General features: G+C 54.9%; 1 protein-coding gene across 4 annotated transcripts in view; it reads left to right on the top strand.

Annotated features, from left to right (window-relative positions):
- PLXNA2 (plexin A2) overlaps positions 1–19,052 on the top strand; it is a 132,629-nt gene that overhangs the window by 85,694 nt on the left and 27,883 nt on the right. For 3 of the 4 annotated variants that reach the window (XR_010350655.1, XM_064399207.1, XM_064399208.1), the window contains exons 10-19: positions 124–324; positions 1,962–2,058; positions 2,733–2,926; positions 8,784–8,935; positions 12,125–12,242; positions 12,679–12,815; positions 15,620–15,787; positions 16,267–16,360; positions 18,326–18,565; positions 18,737–18,880. Coding sequence is in view for 3 of the 4 variants with exons in the window: in XM_064399207.1 (XP_064255277.1) it covers positions 124–324; positions 1,962–2,058; positions 2,733–2,926; positions 8,784–8,935; positions 12,125–12,242; positions 12,679–12,815; positions 15,620–15,787; positions 16,267–16,360; positions 18,326–18,565; positions 18,737–18,880 (1,545 nt within the window). In the remaining variant the exon portion in view is untranslated. Of the gene's footprint in view, positions 1–123; positions 325–1,961; positions 2,059–2,732; positions 2,927–8,783; positions 8,936–12,124; positions 12,243–12,678; positions 12,816–15,619; positions 15,788–16,266; positions 16,361–18,170; positions 18,279–18,325; positions 18,566–18,736; positions 18,881–19,052 lie in introns of those variants that run through there. The other variant, XM_064399210.1, reaches the window with a different exon arrangement.

Below are 19,052 nucleotides of genomic sequence, written 5' to 3'. Positions count from 1 at the left end.
ACACTCCAAATTTGCAGGATTTGCAGCATTGCAGGATTACAATGGTACGAAAAACATAAAAGCTCAAACCCAAATGCATCACACCCCAGCCGTGACCTCCCGCCTTCTCCCCCTGCCTCCCAGGACTGCCCCCAGCTGTTCCCCACGGAGGAGATCCTGATCCCGGTGGGAGAGGTGAAGCCCATCACGCTGAAGGCCAGGAACCTGCCGCAGCCCCAGTCGGGCCAGAGGGGCTACGAGTGCGTGCTCAGCATCCAGGGCATCGTGCACAGGGTGCCCGCCCTGCGCTTCAACAGCTCCAGCGTGCAGTGCCAGAACAGCTCGGTGAGAGCATCCCTCTGATCCTGGGTTCCAGGGGGGAGAATGCCCGCGGGGAGGAGATGCTGGCTCTGGAGTGCCCTGGCTGCCGGTGGGGGGTCAGCAAGGGGAGGAGGAGGAGGAGGAGGAGGGAATGCAGGAGGTGTTCAGGCAGGCTAATTCACACACGGGGAGATAAGGAGAATCACAGACCCCTTATCGGGGAGCTGTCAAATCCCAGGTCACGGTGGCTGGATGAATAGAGCGGTGCTGGAGAGCAGGGAAGGAGGGGGAGAGGGAAAGTGCCAGGGGAGAGAGCAGAGCGGGGCTGGAGAGGGGAATCACCGGCTGATGCTGACAGGAGCAGGGCAGGGTAATCCCCTCACAGGACAGGGCTCAGCCTCGCCGTGGGCACCCCAAAGTCACCCTGCTGGGATGCCAAAACACCAATGGCACGTGCAGGCACCCCCACCCTGGCCCACAGCCCCAATTTGGGTCTGCTGTGTCCCTGCACAGCTGGGGGACGAGCAGGGACAAGCGTGGCCCTTCCTCTGCTCACCATGTGCTGGGAAAGCGCCCTGGGCAAAAAGGGCACAGTCAGTTTGTTTTAGGCAGCAGAGCAGGGTCCACTTGAATATTCAGTGCAGATGGCCTTAAATTGTTAATGAAGTTTTGAATTTTTAAAAGTTTCACTATTTATACATTGCTGGCCGTCTTTGGGCCTTGCAGCTTGCTGGATAATAAATCTATTAATAGTATATAGTACTTTTTCTATCCAGAGTGATTTATAAGCATTAGAGAAGCACTTTTATTGCTGTTGGGCTGATAGGAAGTGGTAGGGGGAGGACGTGAGGGCCGTTCTGCACTCACAGCTTCTTGTTCCACACCAGCTTAATTAAAACCAGGCAGGGTGAACCAGTACAGTCAAACATGAGTTAAAACTGCACAGCTCCTGCCCAGGGACAGGCAGAGCACTCTGCCCTGCTTTTGCCATCCTCCCAGAGAGGATGGCAATGCTCACTCACCTTCTGAAGTCTTTCTAGCAGCTCTTGGTTGACCTAAAGAGAGCGCCAGAGTGAGGCCTGGCCAGTGCTGGGTGTGATAATGGGAATTCCAGCATTCCCTGGGAATTCAGCTGCAGCACCCAGCCTCACTCAGCCACGACCCCTAGGATGTCATAAAAAGGGGAATAATTCAGGCCAGTGCTATCCTGGAGCAGGCTCAGGCAGTGGCTGGGGCTCTGCACCCTCTGTTTTTGCTCAGCTGTTTCCTGTTCCACCTGCAAAGCTCTGCAGTGGGGTTTTGGGGCTCCCAGTCCCACTGGGGTGCACAGACTGGGCGAGAAGCAGCCTGAAGGCAGCAGTCCCAGTCTGGTTAACTGGAGGGGCTGTGCTGGTGAGCCAGAGACTGAGTGATGAGAGCAACCACTGCAAGTGGAATAATTAATCTGTTACCTCTCACAAGGACTAGATCTGATTTAATTATCTCCTCCTCATGAGGAGAAGGGACTCAAAGCAGAACCCTGGAGATGGAAGTGTAAAAATATGGTGTCTGAGCACCAGCAGATGTTTTTAAGCAGAGAACAAAGATAGTTTCTCTCAGAAAACCCTCTTTTTCTGGGAGTGTTGTGTCCCCAAGCATTCACTCTGGATCTTACCCTGCAGTACCTCTATGATGGGATGGACATCAGCAACCTGGCAGTGGACTTTGCCGTGGTTTGGAACGGGAACTTCGTCATTGACAACCCAGAGAACCTGAAAGGTAAAACCTGCTTGAATTGGCTTCAGGCCATCCCAGTTGTGTCCCTCGGAAGTCCCTCAATCCCAGCTATACCCCAGGGGTATATCCCAGCTGTATCCTGAGGGAATCTCCCAATCCCAGCTGAATCCAGAGGGAATACTCAATCCCAGCTCTACCCTGAGGGAATCCCTTCAATCCCAGCTGTATCCCAAGGGAATCCCCCTCAATTCCAGCTGCACCCCAAGGGAATCCCCCAATCCCAGCTGCACCCCGAGTTAATTCCCCAGTCCCAGCTGCACCCCCAGTCCCAGCTGCACCCCAAGGGAATCCCCCAATCCCAGCTGCACCCCGAGTTAATTCCCCAGTCCTAGCTGCACCCCCAGTCCCAGCTGCACCCCCAATCCCAGCTGCACCCCGAGTTAATTCCCCAGTCCTAGCTGCACCCCCAGTCCCAGCTGCACCCCCAGTCCCAGCTGCACCCCCAATCCCAGCTGTATCTCAAGGGAATCCCCCAATCCCAGCTACACCCTGGGTGAATTCCCCAATCCCAGCTGCATCCCCAGTCCCAGCTGCACTCCAAGGCAATCCCTCAGTCCCAGCTGCACCCCCAGCCCCAGCTGCACCCAAGGGAATCCCCCAGCCCCGGCTGCACCCCGAGGAGCCCCTCCTGGCTGATCCCCGTGCCCATCCCGCAGTGCACCTGTACAAGTGCGCGGCGCAGCGCGAGAGCTGCGGGCTGTGCCTCAAGGCCGACCCCAAGTTCGAGTGCGGCTGGTGCAGCGGCGAGGCCAAGTGCACCCTGCGGCCCCACTGCGGCTCCCCCGGCGCCCCGCCCTGGCTCGACTGGTCCAGCCACAACGTCAAGTGCTCCAACCCGCGCATCACCGAGGTGAGCCCAGCCTGCCCTCCCCTGCTGCGGCAGCCAGCCCTCAATAAGGGAATAATTCACTCCGTGATGGCAGGAGGCTGATCAGGTCTTTATTCTCTCATACAAACTGTATTATTACTCCTGTACTACACACTGTATTATACTACACACAATCAGAATAATGAGGTTGGAAGAGACCTCCAAGATCATCGAGTCCAACCCATGCCCTAACACCTCAACTAGACCACAGCACCAAGTGCCATGTCCAGTCTCTTTTTAAACACCTCCAGAGATGGTGATTCCACCACCTCCCTGGGAAGAGCATTCCAGTGCTTTATTATTCTTTTGGTGAAGAATTTCTTCCTAATATCCAAGCTGTACCTTCCGTGACGTAGCTTGAGACTACTATACTATACACTATTGTACTATTACTACTGCACTGTACTGCACTACCACCAAGAAAAACCCGTCGCCCCTGCCAGCCACGTGTGGATCAAATTGGTCAATGAATCAAAACACCACCACCAGAGCCCAGTTAGGAAATCCCTTTTTGTAAACAATCTCCATAACACATTCCACATGTGCACAACAACAGGCGCGGCAAATGAAGGTAAGAATTGTTTTAATTCTCTCTCTGAGCTTTCTCACTGCCTTCCCCAGGAAAATCCTGGGAAAGTCTGTGTCTCTCTTTGTTCAGAGGGTACGTGATTAGCACACTCTCCCTGTGCTGTCCCAAAATCTGCCCAGCCCCAAGAAATGCAGGTAAAACGCTCCAGAACTTTCTGGGACAGTTTTAACTCTGCCCCACCCACGCCGCGGTGACCGCCACAGACTGCGGCGGGAATGCTAATTAAACCAGGGAGCTAATTAGTCTGGAGTTGGTGGTTCTGATATTTCTGTTCAGCCCACTGAGGGATGCAAAATGTGTCCCAGGAGCATTTTCAGCAGTGAAACTGCACTCGCTCTGTTAACGCTGCTGTGAGGAGTGACACTCCTGTCAGGAGGGAATGAAGGAAGGTTTGGGTTTCTCAGTTAATTAAATCCCCCAAAAACGCCTCCCTTACCCTGGGTGTGCATCCACACTGCCAAAGGTGTAACACAGTAGGATCAGAGTTGTCTGTTACACCAGTGCTGCCGACAGTGCTGCTCAGCACCCAAAATCTGCCAGCTGGATCAGAACCCAAGTGAGTGTGGAAGTCTCCTCTTAAATTAAATTAGTTTCTACACTGGTTTAACTAAACTGGCTCAGATCCCGTGGGAGGGAGGCATCAACCTCCTTTTATGGAGGAGAGGAGGAAGCACAGAGGCTGCTGCTGGATGTGGCTGGGTGGGACTGGCAGGAGAACAGTGTTGCTGAGGAGGGTCCATCCATCCATCCATCCATCCATCCATCCATCCATCCATCCATCCATCCATCATCCATCCATCCATCCATCCATCCATCCATCCATCCATCCATCCATCCTCAGGAATGTTACCAGACTTTTGGTATTTCTTAGGCCTTCTGCCAGCAGTGTTACACCTTTGCTGGGCAGGTGTTTTTCTCATGCAGGTGTTTTTCTCATGCAGGTTTTTTTCTCGTGCAGTGTTTTGTACAGGGCAGAGTGGAGCTGGTGGCTGGTTGTGCAGGGATAGGAAAGCACTAGAAAGGGTTGGAAGCATGTCCTTTCCCTGCTTGGTTGGTCTCTTTGTTTTCCAAGTCCCAGCTGTGCTACCAAGAGATAAAATGATCCTTAAAGGCTCCCCTTGCCCTGCCACTGGGCAGAGCCCAAACTTCTCTTGCCCAAGTGCTGTTCTGCTGCACAAGGTTATGCTACAGGAAGCAATCGGCCTCTAGTGAGATTTGCTTCCCCATAAACCATGCAGAAAGTTGTCAAGTCAAAGAAATCTTGGAATTATCTGTCTACCCCTCCTTGATCTGGGCAGAGAAGGGGAAAGCACTGTGCTCCAGTGCCTTGCATGTGAGCAGTGCCAGGCTGGCTCTGGCAGCTGGCTGCAGGCAGGGCACTGCCACCAAGTGTTTTATCGCTGTCCAACTTGAAAGCAATACTTTTGGGCTCTGTCCAAGCAGAAAAGAGCAGAGCTCTGCTGTTACAGATTTCTCAACTCCATCTCAGCCCTCAGTGTGAGACTTGGAGGAGACCATGAGACCTTCCCAGCATTCGTTGTTGTTGGGTCCTTTCCCAACATCTGAGTTTTCTTGGGATTTTGGGTACCAAAAACTGCAGCCCAGTGCTGCAGAGCTGTACAGCTGGGAGGACACCCTGCCCTGCTGGGACTGAGCTGGTCCTGGCAGGTCCAGAGCTGGCACTGGTGCCATGTCCCCCATCCCTTGGGCACCAGCAGTGGCAGGACTGGGGAGCAGGGTTTGCTCTCATACTGGAGCTCACATTGCAGCCTGGATTGCCCAGAGTAAAAGAGCCTTTAATGTGGGCTGGTTTCCACTCCTTTTGCTTCATCTGGCCAGGTTCACTCTTTGTGACAAGCCTGAGGTCAAGGGCCTGGCTCCCAGGCGCCAGTGCCTTCGGGGGATGCATAAATAAGGAGATTATTGTGCCTTAATAATTCTAAAAGTAAATGAGCAGTGGGGTATTTGCAGTCCTCTCACTGAGTGAGAGGTCCAGCCCTCCCCAGCAATGTCCCCTCAGCAGCTTAAAAGTTCCACCCGGTCTGTGGCCTTAGCAATAAATAAATAAAAATCCGTTTTCTGGCGAACAAGCGGCGCTCTGATCTCCTATTCATTTATTTGCAGGCCTCATTAATATAACATCAGCGCAACAAACAGCTGAAGGGGGGGCAGTGTCAGGCTGAATAATGGAGTTGCTCTGCTGAGATAACAATTAGGTTCTGAATGTGCCATCAGCTGAGGCAGAGACAAGGAGGGATCATGCCGGGATGACAATGCTCATGTGCTGCTTCCCGCTGGGCTCATCAGCTGGGATCCAGGGCTCGGAGCAGGAGCAAAAAAAGCACAAAGAGGATGGAGGTGGATGGGTTTGGGGAGGGGGCAGGGGCTGTGCCGTTGATTGGGTGCTCTCTCTGCACCCGAGCAGATTGTGCAGGGCTCGTGGCTTCCCTGCAGCTCCGCAGAGAAAGCCCCAGCAGCTCCAGCCAGCCCCAGCTCCTGCTCTCCCGGCTCCTCACTGACTTCTTCTGCAGGCAAAATGTTGCTTCATGTCAGAAACGCTGAAAGATTCGAGCAGCAAGACATGACACTGAGAACATTTATCCCTCGTTGCTGGAGCCGTGTCCCCTGCAGGCTGCGAGGGCCAGGGCTCTGGCACTGGGCTGGGGCTCCTGGATCCCTGGGACCCTTGGATCCCAACCTTGGGGGTCCCTTGGGTTCCAGCCTGGGGGATCCCTTGGGTCCCAACCTTGGGGGTCCCTTTTGATCCCAAGCTTGGGGATCTCTTGGGTTCCAGCCTTGGGAGTCTCTTGGATCCCAACCTTGGGGGTCCCTTGGACTCCAGCCTTGGGGGATCTCTTGGGTTCCAGCCTCAGTGGTCCCTACCTTGGTTCCAGGTAAAAAGCAGCAATAAGAGACGTGCTCTGGAGCACCTGCAGCCCTTCCCTGACCAAGGGCAGGGTGTGAGGGTGACCGAGCCCCTGGCACCCCCCCATCCCTGTCCCCAGCCCGTTTTCTGACTGACACAGGGCTGCACAGCTGATCAGTCCTGTCCTGCATGACTACAGGGGCTGGGGTGGGATTTGTCTCTGGAGTGGGGAGATCTGACCTGCTCAGAATAATTCTGCCTCCCACACCCCGCTCAGACCTCGATGACTTTCAAGATGCTTCAGTTTAGGAAACAACCTGAAAAGCTTCCAGCAGAGGTGCAGATTCCTAAACAGCAAAGGTCCCTCCCCTGGAATGGCCTTGCTCTTTCTCAGCTGCCCTTTGCTGGTCCTTTCCATCCTGCACAGAGCTCTAAGTGAAAAGCCAGTCTGGTGAAGTGATTTTCTTGAAATTGGGGAATATTTCTTGCTAATCCTGTCTGTCTCAGATCAGAGATCTGGACTGGCAGCCCTGCAGCTCCCAGCACACCCAGCTGGGATCAAGGCAGACCAAGGGCTGGAGGTGCCTCGTGCTCACCCCAACGAGCAGCCCAGGATGCTGCTCGGAGGGTCCCCAGCTCTGGGTGCACCGGGACCTTTAAGACTTATCTTCTTTCTGCGATTTTGACTGAATCTCTCCAGCTGTAATTAATTGAATGCATCTGTTCTAACCCTGGGGCTGCTTTATGGCACAGTTACTTCAAAACTGTTCAATTAGTGGCCACTAAAATCTAGGTCGAGTGGAGCTCCATATTGGGGATTTTCCAGGTCAGGACATTTTTAAAATACAGCATCAGCTGGGCTTTGTTCGGGGAGGCCGCTCGGCCCCGCTGCTTCTGCTCGGGTCAGGAAATGGCAAGCAGTGACTTCTTTTTCTTGAGCAGCGATGAGACAACGAGACAGCGGAGTAAGTGCCCCAGTAAATGGATTTTAACATCATCCAGAGCTGCAAAGGACAGTTGTAACTGTCAGCCAAGTTCAGGTGATTCCCCACCAGTGATGTAAACACTCCCAGGCCTCCAGGACTCGGTGTAACACAATCCAGCTTGGTTTTGTAGTGGGTTTATGAGCACGTCGAGCTTCCCAGAGCTAAATGATACAAGACAGGCCATGGTGTGAGTTACAGGGAACAGCAGCACAACAGGCAGTGCGTGGTGAATAAATTAAAAACCTCCAGCAGGCGGTGGAGGGGAGAGGGAGGTGGGAATTAAAGGAGGTGGAGGAAGGAGGGGGTGGCTTGGTGGCTCTGGCGGGTGCGTGGAGCTGGAATAACCTCAGCACGTGTGGCCAAAAACGGGGCAGAATGCCCAGGGATGTGATGGAGCCACCCTGGCAGTGCTCAAAAACCAAGTGGATGTGGCCATTGGTTTAGAGGGGATGGTGGGATTCCTTCTTGAAGATCTTGGATGTCTTTTTGGGGAGCTGGGAAGCACAGAAGTGATGGGGACAGGGGTGTCCCTCGAGGGCTGCTGTGGGGCAGGTCACTGGGATGGTGGCACTGGTGTTTGGCCTTCCTCACTCCTGAGGAGGTGGAAAAAACCCCCCATCCATCTGGAAACAGCGAGGAAAAGGTTCTGAAGAGCTCAAGTTTTTTGCCAAAGACAAGGGTGGAACAAAGAAGCATAAACAAGATTTATCCATTAAATTAATTAAATTGCATTATTATGGATTGTGTTTATTTATTAATAACAGCTGCAGCACAGGGAAGATTGGAAACTCACCCAAGAGCAACAACAGAGCGATGGCAGATTCAGGATAGCTGTCTGAGAGTCCTGGGTCCAAATTTTGTGACCATGCATTATTGAAATTTATACTCCTAATTGAAGAGGAGATTGTCCTTAATGCAAGTCCGGGGAAGCAGGGATGATTATGGCTGAGGCAGGCTATAAACAGGCAGCCTGAAAGCACACACCTCACCCTTTAACATTTTTAAGTCATTTGAGGTGCCAAGTCACTAATAAAATGTGACATTAACATTCAGAGAAGAGCCAAGGCAGGAGGTAAAGTTCTCCAAGCACCAGGCTGCTTCTGGAAGGTGACTTACCCTGCTCTGGGTGGAGCCAGGTGCATCCTTCTGCAGGGATTTCTGGGAATGGCGCTGCCCACTCTTCTTGGCCAGCTCAGGGACCTTGGAGTCCTCTCTTTGAGCAGGGCGCAGATGGATTTCAGCATCCCTGGGCTCCTCCAGGACATCCAGAGGAGCCACGAGGGTGGCCCTGGCTGGTGTGGCAGCAGGAGCAGTGGCTCCAAACCGGGGACGGGGCTGGAGAAGGGGCGTGGTGGGGACGTCACCTCACCTTCCCTGTGTCCTCCTGTCTCCCTGCAGATCCTGACGGTGTCGGGGCCCCCGGAAGGAGGGACCAGGGTGACAATCCGTGGCGTGAACCTGGGCCTGGACTTCTCGGAGATCGCGCAGGGCGTGCAGGTGGCCGGGGTGCAGTGCACGCCCCTGCCCGAGCACTACGTCGTGGCCGAGCAGTGAGTGTCCCCTCCGCTGTCCCCAGGGCTGGGCACCCCCCAGAGCTCCTCCCTGACCTCCAGCCAGCGCTCAGGAGGCCAAAAACTCACCAAAAACTCACCCAGAGCTCGGGCAGCTGCAGGAAGGGCTGTGGAGGCGGGCATGGGAAGGGATTCCTGCACATTCCTGCACATCCCCGCACTCTGGACTCTCTCTGCAGGGGTTAAGCAGCCCTTTAAGCTTTCAGTAAATGTTGTTTCCTTGCACGCCTGGGTTCCTGCTTGGCTAAGCACCTTTGCTGATGAGCACCTTGCTGCTGCTGCCTCCCCATCCCACTTGGAATTCCGCCGGCGCCGCCGGCTGCAGCAGCCATTTGTTAGGCAGGCGAGGCGGTGACAGCCCCGCGCTCCGAGTGGGCTCCACTGGACTCAATCCATTTGTTTCACTAAGAAAAATGTCAGCCCAAAATTACAAAACAGGCCTGGAACAGGGGAAGGGAGGAAAAAACCCCCACGGCGTGTCACCCGCTCCTCTGCTGCCCCTCGGGGCTGTGCTGGGGTGCCAAGGTGCTCAGGGGGTGCTGGGGGGCATTTGTGGGACAGGAGAAATAGGACAGGAGAATGGGAGAAATGTCTCCCCTTGGGTTGCGTCATCTCCTGCTGGGGACCAGGACGGTGTCCTGTGCACTAGGAGCTGGCCAAGGTCCCATGGGTGGTCCCAGCAGCACAAATCCTGCCCCAGGTTCGGGAGCAGCTGGAAGGAGTTGTCCTCTGCTGGGAAATGCATTTGGTGGCTCCCACCCAGAGCCCAGCAGCCCCAGGACCTGTCACAGCAGCACGTGGTGGTGTTGGTTGGGTTTTGTCCATTCCTGGTGTTTCTTTCCCACCTGTAAGGGCACTGCTGACCTGCAGTGCAGATTCCCAGGGCATTTGGGATCATGGGTGAAGGGTGCCTGGGGCTGCTGCAGGGATGGCTCCAAGCACGGCACCAACACCCCACCACTGCGAGCAGTTGGGGCTGTTCTGCTGAGCAGTACTTTGCTATATTTTATTTTTCAAATAAAAGATGGAAGATTATGAAATTATCCCCCTTTGATGGTATGAAACCCTGATTTTATAATCATGACTCTAATTACGGCTCTTGAGCTTTCAAAGTTTGTTAACATCATTAAAACATTTACCCTGGGCAGATAACAGCAAGCGTTAGCATGAGAGCTGCCTTTTAAAGATGAATACAGATAAAAGGACCCTCTTAAGGGTTCTGTGGGCAGACTGAATTCCAAGACTGTAATGACTCTGCCATATGCTCCAGCCCCGCAATCTATCAGCCAGCAATTAGGTTAATGTTGGTGAAAGGGCCACTTAGCCCGGCAATCAGCACCCTACAGCTCTGCCGAATGCATCATTTTGTAACAAGGTACCTGCTGGGGCTTTGGCTTGGAGCAGGACCCGGGGCCAGGTGTGCCCGGTCCCTTCTGCCCTGTCCCGCACCCGTCCCTGCCCGGGCTGCGCTGCAGCTGCCGCTCTGCTGGCAGAGCTGGGCATTTGGTGTTTCCTTGCTGCAGAGAGAACCTCCCCTCTGCTCTCCTGCCCTCGGGGTGCCAGGAATCGCCCCCTGGCTTTGTTTGCCCCAAGCTCAGAGTGGCCTCCTCTCCCCGCTGCCAGTCTGCAGGAGGAGGAGGAGGAGGGAGAGGTGAAGGAACAGGCAGAGAGGTGCAGGGGCGATGTCTGGTTGAAGGGCAGAGCGAGGAGCGCGTGGCAGAGGAAGGCTGGGAGCTGAGACGCTTCAATCCCTGCTCTCCAAAGGCAGCTCTCTCCAGGCAAGCCCTTTTGATGTGCAGCAGCGAGGACGTGCACGTTCCAGCTCTTTACCAGCCTGTGTGTATTTCATCAGGCCTCCTGGCATCACCTGTGCGCAGCAGCTTCTTTTTTCCTTCAGTCTTCGTGGTTTATTTTATTTTATTTTATTTTATTTTATTTTATTTTATTTTATTTTATTTTTTATTTGCTGTGAGTTTAAGGCTGCTGAAGGAAGCTCGAAGGCTGCCTCTCCAAACTGGCGCCTTTTATGTCTTTGTGTGTGATGGGCAGAGTGAGAACTTCTTTTTCCTTCAGCTCAGCAGGCAGAGGCTGCCCTGGCTCTTCTCTGGTCCCACTCCCAGGGTCAGATCCCCACAGGTGGAGCTGCACCTCCTGCCTCAGGCAGGTTACTCCCACCTTCAGCTTTTCCTCCCTGAGGCCAATTACCCATCTCCAGTCCCCCTCTCAGATTTCCAGTCTGGGGCAGGTTCCTCCCGCCCTCAGCTTCCCAGAGCCTGCAGGGATGCTCTTGAATTTATTTTCCCAGCATTGCTGTGGCAGCAAGCAGCATCCAGGTCCATCTGGAGAGCCCTGCCAGCTGATGCCCCTCTGAAAACCTCCCCCAGACCTGCTGGCATGACTGGCATCCGCTTGATCCCGTCCCCAGCTGGTGCCACACATCCCCTGTGCCCTGGGATTTGGGGGTTATTCATCCACAGTGATCAGCCATGGATAGCCCCAGCAGCTCTGCCTGGCCCTGCAGCTTTGCCCTGGGATTTTGGGGTTGTTCATGCATCAGTTCTGGTTAGCCCCACTGCTCTGCCTAGCCCTGCAGCTCTGCCCTGGGGTTTTGGGGTTGTTCATGCATCAGTTGTGGTTAGCCCCACTGCTCTCCCTGGCCCTGCAGCTTTCCCAGCCTCAGGATGTGCCCGCGGGGCTGAGCTGGAGCACACCAGGACAAACTGTGTGACCACCACGAGTGTGTTTGTGGCACCCAGCCTGTCCCCCAGCAGAAGCTGCTCTCCAGGGCTGTCTCTATCATCCCCAGCAGGTTTCTCCAGTTTTGATTAACTGGGAGTCTGCAGTGTGAGCTGTTCCCTTAATGAACTCATCTGTTACTCTGAGGACTTCGCACTCACTTTGCTACTGGCTAATATATTGCCATTAGTGCTCTGCTTTGCTCTGGAGTTTACAGCTTGTAATAATTATGTCTAATTTTGATTTTTTTTTTCCTTTAAATTACTACACGGGGTAAAAATAGACTCAGTAATTAACTTCTTCCAAAGAGGCAGATATCAAAGTTAATGCGGGGGGGAGGGGGGAGAAAGGAGAAATAAAGGCAGCATGGAGCTGTGCAGGGCACTGCTGGCACCTCCTGCCAAAGCTCCCCTGGGCCATTTGTGCTTCCAGGATCGTCTGTGAAATGGGGCAGGCGCTTCCAGGGATCAGCTCCGGCCCAGTGCTCCTGTGCATCGGAGAGTGCAAGCCCGAGTTCACGGCCAAGTCAGCGCAGCAGTACACGTTCGTGGTGAGTGTCCTGCTGGGGACAGCACGTGTGTGCCCAGCCTGGCACTCCGAGGGGCTTCAGCTCCAGAGCGCAGTCCTGGAATTGCTGAGGTTTTTGGGGTTTTTTTCTGGGGCTTTCCCCCTGGTGTTGCTCAGGTTTTGGTGGCCCACTCAACAAGCCCAGCTGGCAGGACCAAGAGCTCACCCTGTGGATAAACCATGGCTCTGCACCCCCAGAGCAGGGATTGTGGAATCACAGATTGCTGTGGGTTGGAAGGGACCCTCAAAGACCCTGTCCCACCCCTGCCTGGGCAGGGACACCTTCCACAGTCCCAGGCTGCTCCAAGCCCTGTCCAGCCTGGCCTTGGGCACTGCCAGGGATGCCCTGCCCTGTCGCAGGCACCACTGCAGCTCGCTGGCTGCTGCAGGGGCACTGAGCTGTCCTTTCCTTCCTGCAGACCCCAGCTGTGAGTTTCCTGAGCCCCAGCCGTGGCCCGGAGTCGGGAGGGACCATGGTGACCATCTCTGGCCACTACCTCGGGGCTGGCAGCCGCGTGTCCGTGCTCCTGGGGAACCAGACCTGCGAGTTCCTCGAGTAAGAGACCAGCACAGGCTCCTGCAGCACCTCCTGCTCCCATCCCAGCTCGGATCTGCTGGAGCTGAATGTGCAAAAATCCATCTGGGAGCCCCTAAGGCTCCCGTTGCCTCTTTCATTGCATGAAACCATCTTCTCTTTTATTGTGATGGAGGCTTGCATGGCAAGGGAGGGATTCGTCGGTGTCAGTGCTGTTCATTATTTCGTTTTAATGCTGTTCCGATGGTAACTGCTCTGAAAATCACAGTGAAACACCACTGGGGTGGAAATATGCTTATATTGGTCACTAGTACCCGCCCCAGCCTGGCTGCGCTGAAGGAAATGGCACATTTATATGAAATATCTCCTTTCTCTTCACAGACCTGCATTGCTTTTCTTGTAGCCACTGCTGCAGGTGCCTCGACCTCCTAGAAATGGTCTGGGATCCTCAGGGCAGAGCAAGGCGAGGTCTGCTCACACCTCCTGCTGAGGAACTTGCAGAGCCATCAATCTCTGCTGGGATTTCGATGGCAAATTTGCTTTTTCCCCAGCAGTGTAAACACAGAGTTGACATTTGCAGGGTTTAATGGGTTTTCCTGGGGCTTAGTTTAAAAAGAGACGTGAGGTTTACATCTGTGTGTACCAGTACACAGCCCTGCCCACCCTGCTGGCAGCGGGCACAGCCCGGGTGGCAGCCTGGTATCCAAAGGGATTCTGCCTCCCAGATCCTCACTCAGGCTGCCCAGGAGGAGCTGAGGAAGTTTCTGGAAAAGCCAAGATCCCTGGAGGTGAATTTCTTATCCAAAAGCCTGAGAGATTCCTGGATGTGGGAGCTGTGGGTGCTCAGGTTGGGAGCACATTGGGTTATCAGCAGGGCTTGCTCTGCATCCATGCCAGGATGGTGCTCAGGGCATTCCAGAACCTTCCAGAGCAGCTCAGCCCTGCAGGTGTTAAGCAGTGTGGCCAACCCATCAGTATTTCCTCCCACATCCCAAACAAAGGTGCCAAATTGCTCCCTGAGATGGAGACAGGGAAGAGCAGAGGCGCAGGGTCAGCCCTAGAATATCATCCCTGAAACACCCGATCCTGTTCAGGCAACCTGCAGCTGCTGGCCTGCAAAACCTGGGGGGTTTTGGATTCCCTGGGTGTTGTGATGGCAGCAGGACAGAAACTTCAGCCAGCAGAGAGCAGTGCCTGGGTGCCCTGTCCCTCACTGGGGCCACGCTGTGCTCTGGGTTTGCCTCAGACTCTGCTGAGCCAGTGAACTCCAATTGTACTCCCGGGCGTGGGGGAGCCTGATGAGATGAAGCAGCTCCTAATGAGATTCCCTCTAATTACAGCTTCCCCCATTCTCCCCTCTGTGATCGGAGGAGTGGGTAGATTCACCATGACGACACAATAATAGCACAGAAAGCTAATTAGCTGATCACAGGCAGCCGGGAGCTGCTCTGCCAGCAGCCCTGCCTCACTCCGGGCTCGTGCCAGAGCTGGGCAGGCACGGGCTGGGCAGCAGCAGGGCAGGAACCCAGAATCACCTCAGCACAGAGCCTGCAGAATCCCACTCCTCACACAAGGAAGCCTTTGTGGCTAAATTAAAGCAAGGTGGATGTGAGGAAACAAAGTGAGGAGAGGAAAAGGATCAGGAGCAGGGCAGAGGGGGTGGGTGTGTTACTGCAGCCACAGCAATGGTCAGGTGCACTTGGTGTGGGGTGTTTCAGGGGGCTGTCTCTGTCCCCTCGGATGTGGGGCGTGGAAGGGCCGAGGTGTGAGCTGGGAACGTTGTGGTGCCTGCTGTTCCATGCCCTCCTGAATGCTCCTTAGGGAGGGCAGGGGGTGTGTAAGTACCCCAAAAGGGACCCCACATTGTCCCCCTGGCAGGCACAGGCTCAGGGCTTTGCTGGAAGCAGAGCAGGGACACGGCTGCACTTGAGCCTCAGCCACCCAGGCACCCCCACAAGCCCCTGAGGATGGTGAGGGTGGTGAAGGTTGCCCATTCAGGAGTGCCAGGTTTTGATTTGAGTACCAGACTGGCAGTGAGGTGCTGCAGACCTGCCTGCCCTCTGCCGTAGGGGAACCCAAAACTAAAGAAACCACGAGCCAGATAGGTTTGGGCAGCAAGGAGAGCCAGAGGTGGCCATGCAGGAGAACTGGCCTGCCAGGAATGTGCCTCCAGCTCCTTGGATCAGTGTCCAAGGAGCCTCCCAGCTCAGTTCTGGATGCTCAGATCTCATTCCCCTTCTCCATCCCTCCGCCCCCGGTGCCTTTGTGCTCTGGCAGCGCCTCACTGCCGCTGCCTCCACCTTCTCTGGGGCTCTGGTGGCAGCAGATGGTCTGTTGTGTCCAGCCAGGCAGCGCTGAGCCCAGGTCACCCCGCTCTGAGGGGACACAAAGCCGAGGCAGCGCTGCCGTGCCACGGCCCTCCGCAGGCAGGGGCTGCTCATTGTGCCGCTCACAAGAGCCTGGTGTGTGCACTGGGCTGGGGACGGGAGGAATTTGGCTTTTCACTGAGCTCATGCATGCCGTTGAAAAGGCAGCCATCTGTTTTCGCACGCCCAGCAGACGGCAGCGGGTTCAGGGGGTGCAGCTTGGCACTCAGAGGGATTTCAGGGGGGCTGCGCTGCTCTCACCATGGGCAGAGCTCGGGGCAGAGCTCCCCACCTTTCCTTCCATGCCAAGCCCTCCTGCCCACCTCAGCAGCTGCCCCGGTGCCAGTCTGGGGCTGGCTGCAGGCTCAGCCCTTCCTGAGCTGCCCCAGGACAGGCCCAGGGCTGTTTCTTGCCCTGCACCACCACCCCATTAACACTGCCCGCTTCCCTCCCGCGCAGGCGATCCATGAACGAGATTGTTTGTGTGTCAGCGCCCTCAGCTCACGGCCTGGGGGCTGTTCAGGTCTCTGTCAGCGTGGACAGGGCTCAGCTGGAGAGAACTCTGCTGTTTGAGTACATCGATGACCCCAAGGTGCAGCACATCGAGCCCGAGTGGAGCATCGCCAGGTAACAGCACCTCCTTGGCTCTCCCTGCCCTGGCGCTCCTCAGCACACACCCAGGCCAAAAAAGGGGCTGTTTGGGAGTGCACATCCCACCTAGCATCCTGAACGGGTCAGGCCTGGGCATTTCTGGGTTTGCATTTAGCACAGCTCAGGCCTGGGGTTACCAGGGGGGTTGTGTTCAGACCCTGCACCAAAGTCTGGGGGCTCAACCAAAGCCCAGACCACCCCCTCTGCTGCAGAAAAGCACAACTGTTCAGTAAAAGCTCCTTCTTGTGGTCCTGGAGCACCACAAAACCAGCAGCCACCAAGAAAGGAAAGCTGATGTTGATCAGAAGTCAGGGTGAGGGACAGGGTGGCTGCTGCTGTCACATCACGGGGACACTGCTGAAAGCCCTGGGCTGTTCCCATCCTGGCATCTTGTCTCTGGGGGCCAGGCCCCATGCCCAGCCCAGCCCTGACCAGCCTCTCCTGGCTTCCCACAGCGGACACACGCCCCTGACTGTCACTGGCTCCAACCTGGACGTGATCCAGGAGCCCCGGATCCGCGTCAAGCACAACGGCAAGGAGTTTGTCAACGTGAGTAGGGGCTGGGAGCACCACCTGCACCCCCTGGATGGGCCACTGCCGCCAGGGCTGCCTGCCTGGGCAGGTTTGCCATGGCAGAAGCTGCTCTGGGGGTGTTTCCTGCACTCCCCCAAACTGGGAGCGCTGGGAAGAGGGAATTTGACACACAAGAGTGGGAGATTACCTCCTTCCCCTATCTATTCTTTCAGTCCATGAACCCACAGCTAAATGGGGACTAAGCAAGGTTCTTGTGTGTAAGAATTGTACCTCCAGGGCTTCAGAAATTATTCTGGCCAAGTAGAACTGAAATATATTGTTTCTATGCAGTGATCTTTGTGACTGAGTCTGTATTCTCTTGGAAAGGGCAAATCACTGAGCAGTCTTTTCCTATTCCTTTTCTCCCCCTCAAGACCTTTTTCATCTGAGCTCTTTTTAAAAAGACATCTAATTTTGTTGCTAGCACTTGCAGTTACAGTGCTACAAAAATAATTCTGAAGACACAAAATTGAGTGAAATTAAATCTTTCAGTTATGGAGGGAGGCCAAATGGTTGGGCTCTTGCTGCTTTACAAGGCAAGAGCCCCATAAATCAGTGATTTGCCTGCTTTGAGGGCTGCAGGAGCTGTGGGTGTCCTCAGCCCAGCAGGAGATGACCTTCACGTTCCCTCCTGCCCACCAGTGCCACATGATCTGTTCCCTTCCCTCGCTGGCATTTGGGAATGGCCTCTAATCACCCATTTGCAGCAGGGAACTGGTATTCCCTGTGGGCCTGCTTCAGAGCTAGAGAGGAGAAAAGTGAAAAGAAATGGGAAAAAATAGAGAAAAAAAAGTAAGAGCTGCTGTGTGAGCCTTTAGCTCCACTGAAACACGGCTCATTTTGGGCTCACCTCCATCTCTACCCCAGTGCTTTCATGCTGGCTGGAGGAGAAGAAAATTACTCCAAATTATGGCAGTGGCATCAGTAAGGTTGGAAAAAACCTCTGAGACCACGGAGCATCAAGCCTGGATTAAACATTCCCAGCTAGGCATGAACCCCCTGGGCTTCCCATCCACCAGAGCACCACGGCCCAGCTCAGGGCAGAGTGTTCCCTGCTGTGTCCACTCCTGGTGTGCAAGGTGGTGAGCGCTGAAATAAACGGGCAGAAGATCTTTCTCCTTTTTAATGCCTTTATTAAGAAGAATCAGCTCAGGTGGGGAGAAATCAACGGGTCGTGCCCACGCCGCTGTTGCTCCCAGGCGTGGCACGGAGGAGGAGGAGGGTGATGCAGCTTTGTCCGCTGGTCTGCAGGCAGAGCTGGGGATTCCGTCCTCACGAGAAATTAGCAGATTCCTCCCTTTTTTGTCTAACACCTCGGGGTGTCTCTTTAATCAGCATCTTTTAGGTTAGGGTGAGAAGCAAAAAGGATCCAAGCAGGTACGGGACTGCGCTCCCATCCTTAGACGTCACTTAAGTCACCTGTTGGGTCGTGATTTTAGGGGTTTTTCTTGTAAAAACTGTAAAAATTCGGGGCGCAATGCATTTCTGATCTGCATACTGGCTCTGATGTCACTGCTATTCTCTTCGTACTTGGAGGGTCTGTCCCGTGTCCCTCCCTGGCAAGCGGCCAGCATCAGGGGGACAATGCTTAATCACCGGCCATTAACAGGTAATTGAAGAACTTTTCTTTGGCAGTGAAACCAAAGAGGTCTGACTGGTCTGACTTGTTTTTAACTCTAAAACCTAAAAAAAAATAGATAGCTTTCTATTCATAACAAACGCCACAGCCCTGGCCTGCTTGGCCTAGCTCAGGAAAGTCTTCCCTGCTGAAATTCCCCTGCTCCAGGTGTGCAAGGTGGTGAACGCCACAGCCCTGGCCTGGTTCAGTGCAGAGTGTTCCCTGCTGAAATGTCCCTTCCCCAGGTGTGCAAGGTGGTGAACGCCATGGCCCTGGTCCAGCTCAGGGCAGAGTGTTCCTTGCTGTGTCCCCCATTTCCCCAGGTGTGCAAGGTGGTGAACGCCACGGCCCTGGCCTGCCTGGCGCCGCCGCTGACCGCTGAGTACCGGCCGGGGCTGGACGCCGTGGAGCGCCCGGACGAGTTCGGCTTCATCTTCAACAACGTCCAGTCCCTGCTGCTCTACAATGACACCAAGTTCATCTACTACCCCAACCCCACCTTTGAAATGCTGAGCTCCACCGGGGTGCTGGAGCAGAAGCCGGGCTCTCCCATCATCCTGAAGGTAAGGAGAGCCTCGCTCAGCCCGTGGGGAGCCCACAAAAACCCAGGGAGGGAGGGAATGAGTGGGGTTCTCCCTGCTGCGGAGTTTGGGGTGCCCTAAACAGAGCCCCGTTGTTTGCGCGAGGTGGAAGCTGGAGGAATGTGCTGCATCTTTGTCATGTCGTGTCCCCAGGGCAGGAACCTGTGCCCGCCGGCCCCCGGAGGAGCCAAGCTCAACTACACGGTGCTGATTGGGGAGACGCCCTGTGCTGTCACCGTGTCTGAGACACAGCTGCTCTGCGAGCCCCCCACCCTCACCGGGCAGCACAAAGTGGTGGTGAGGATGTCCTCCAGCATCCCCTTCCCCTCTCCTCCCCGCCCTTTCTCCTCCTTCTCCACTCCCTGACTCGCCTGGATACACAATCCCCCTGTAGGATTTTCCATTTTATGGGTGTCTGATTGGAAGTTGAAAATATTGGTGTGGATTAGCATGGAGAGGCTTTGTCCTT

This window comes from Passer domesticus, chromosome 25, assembly GCF_036417665.1.
Source record: "Passer domesticus isolate bPasDom1 chromosome 25, bPasDom1.hap1, whole genome shotgun sequence".
Lineage (NCBI taxonomy): Eukaryota > Metazoa > Chordata > Aves > Passeriformes > Passeridae > Passer > Passer domesticus.
This window is presented reverse-complemented; position numbering and strand designations above follow the sequence as displayed.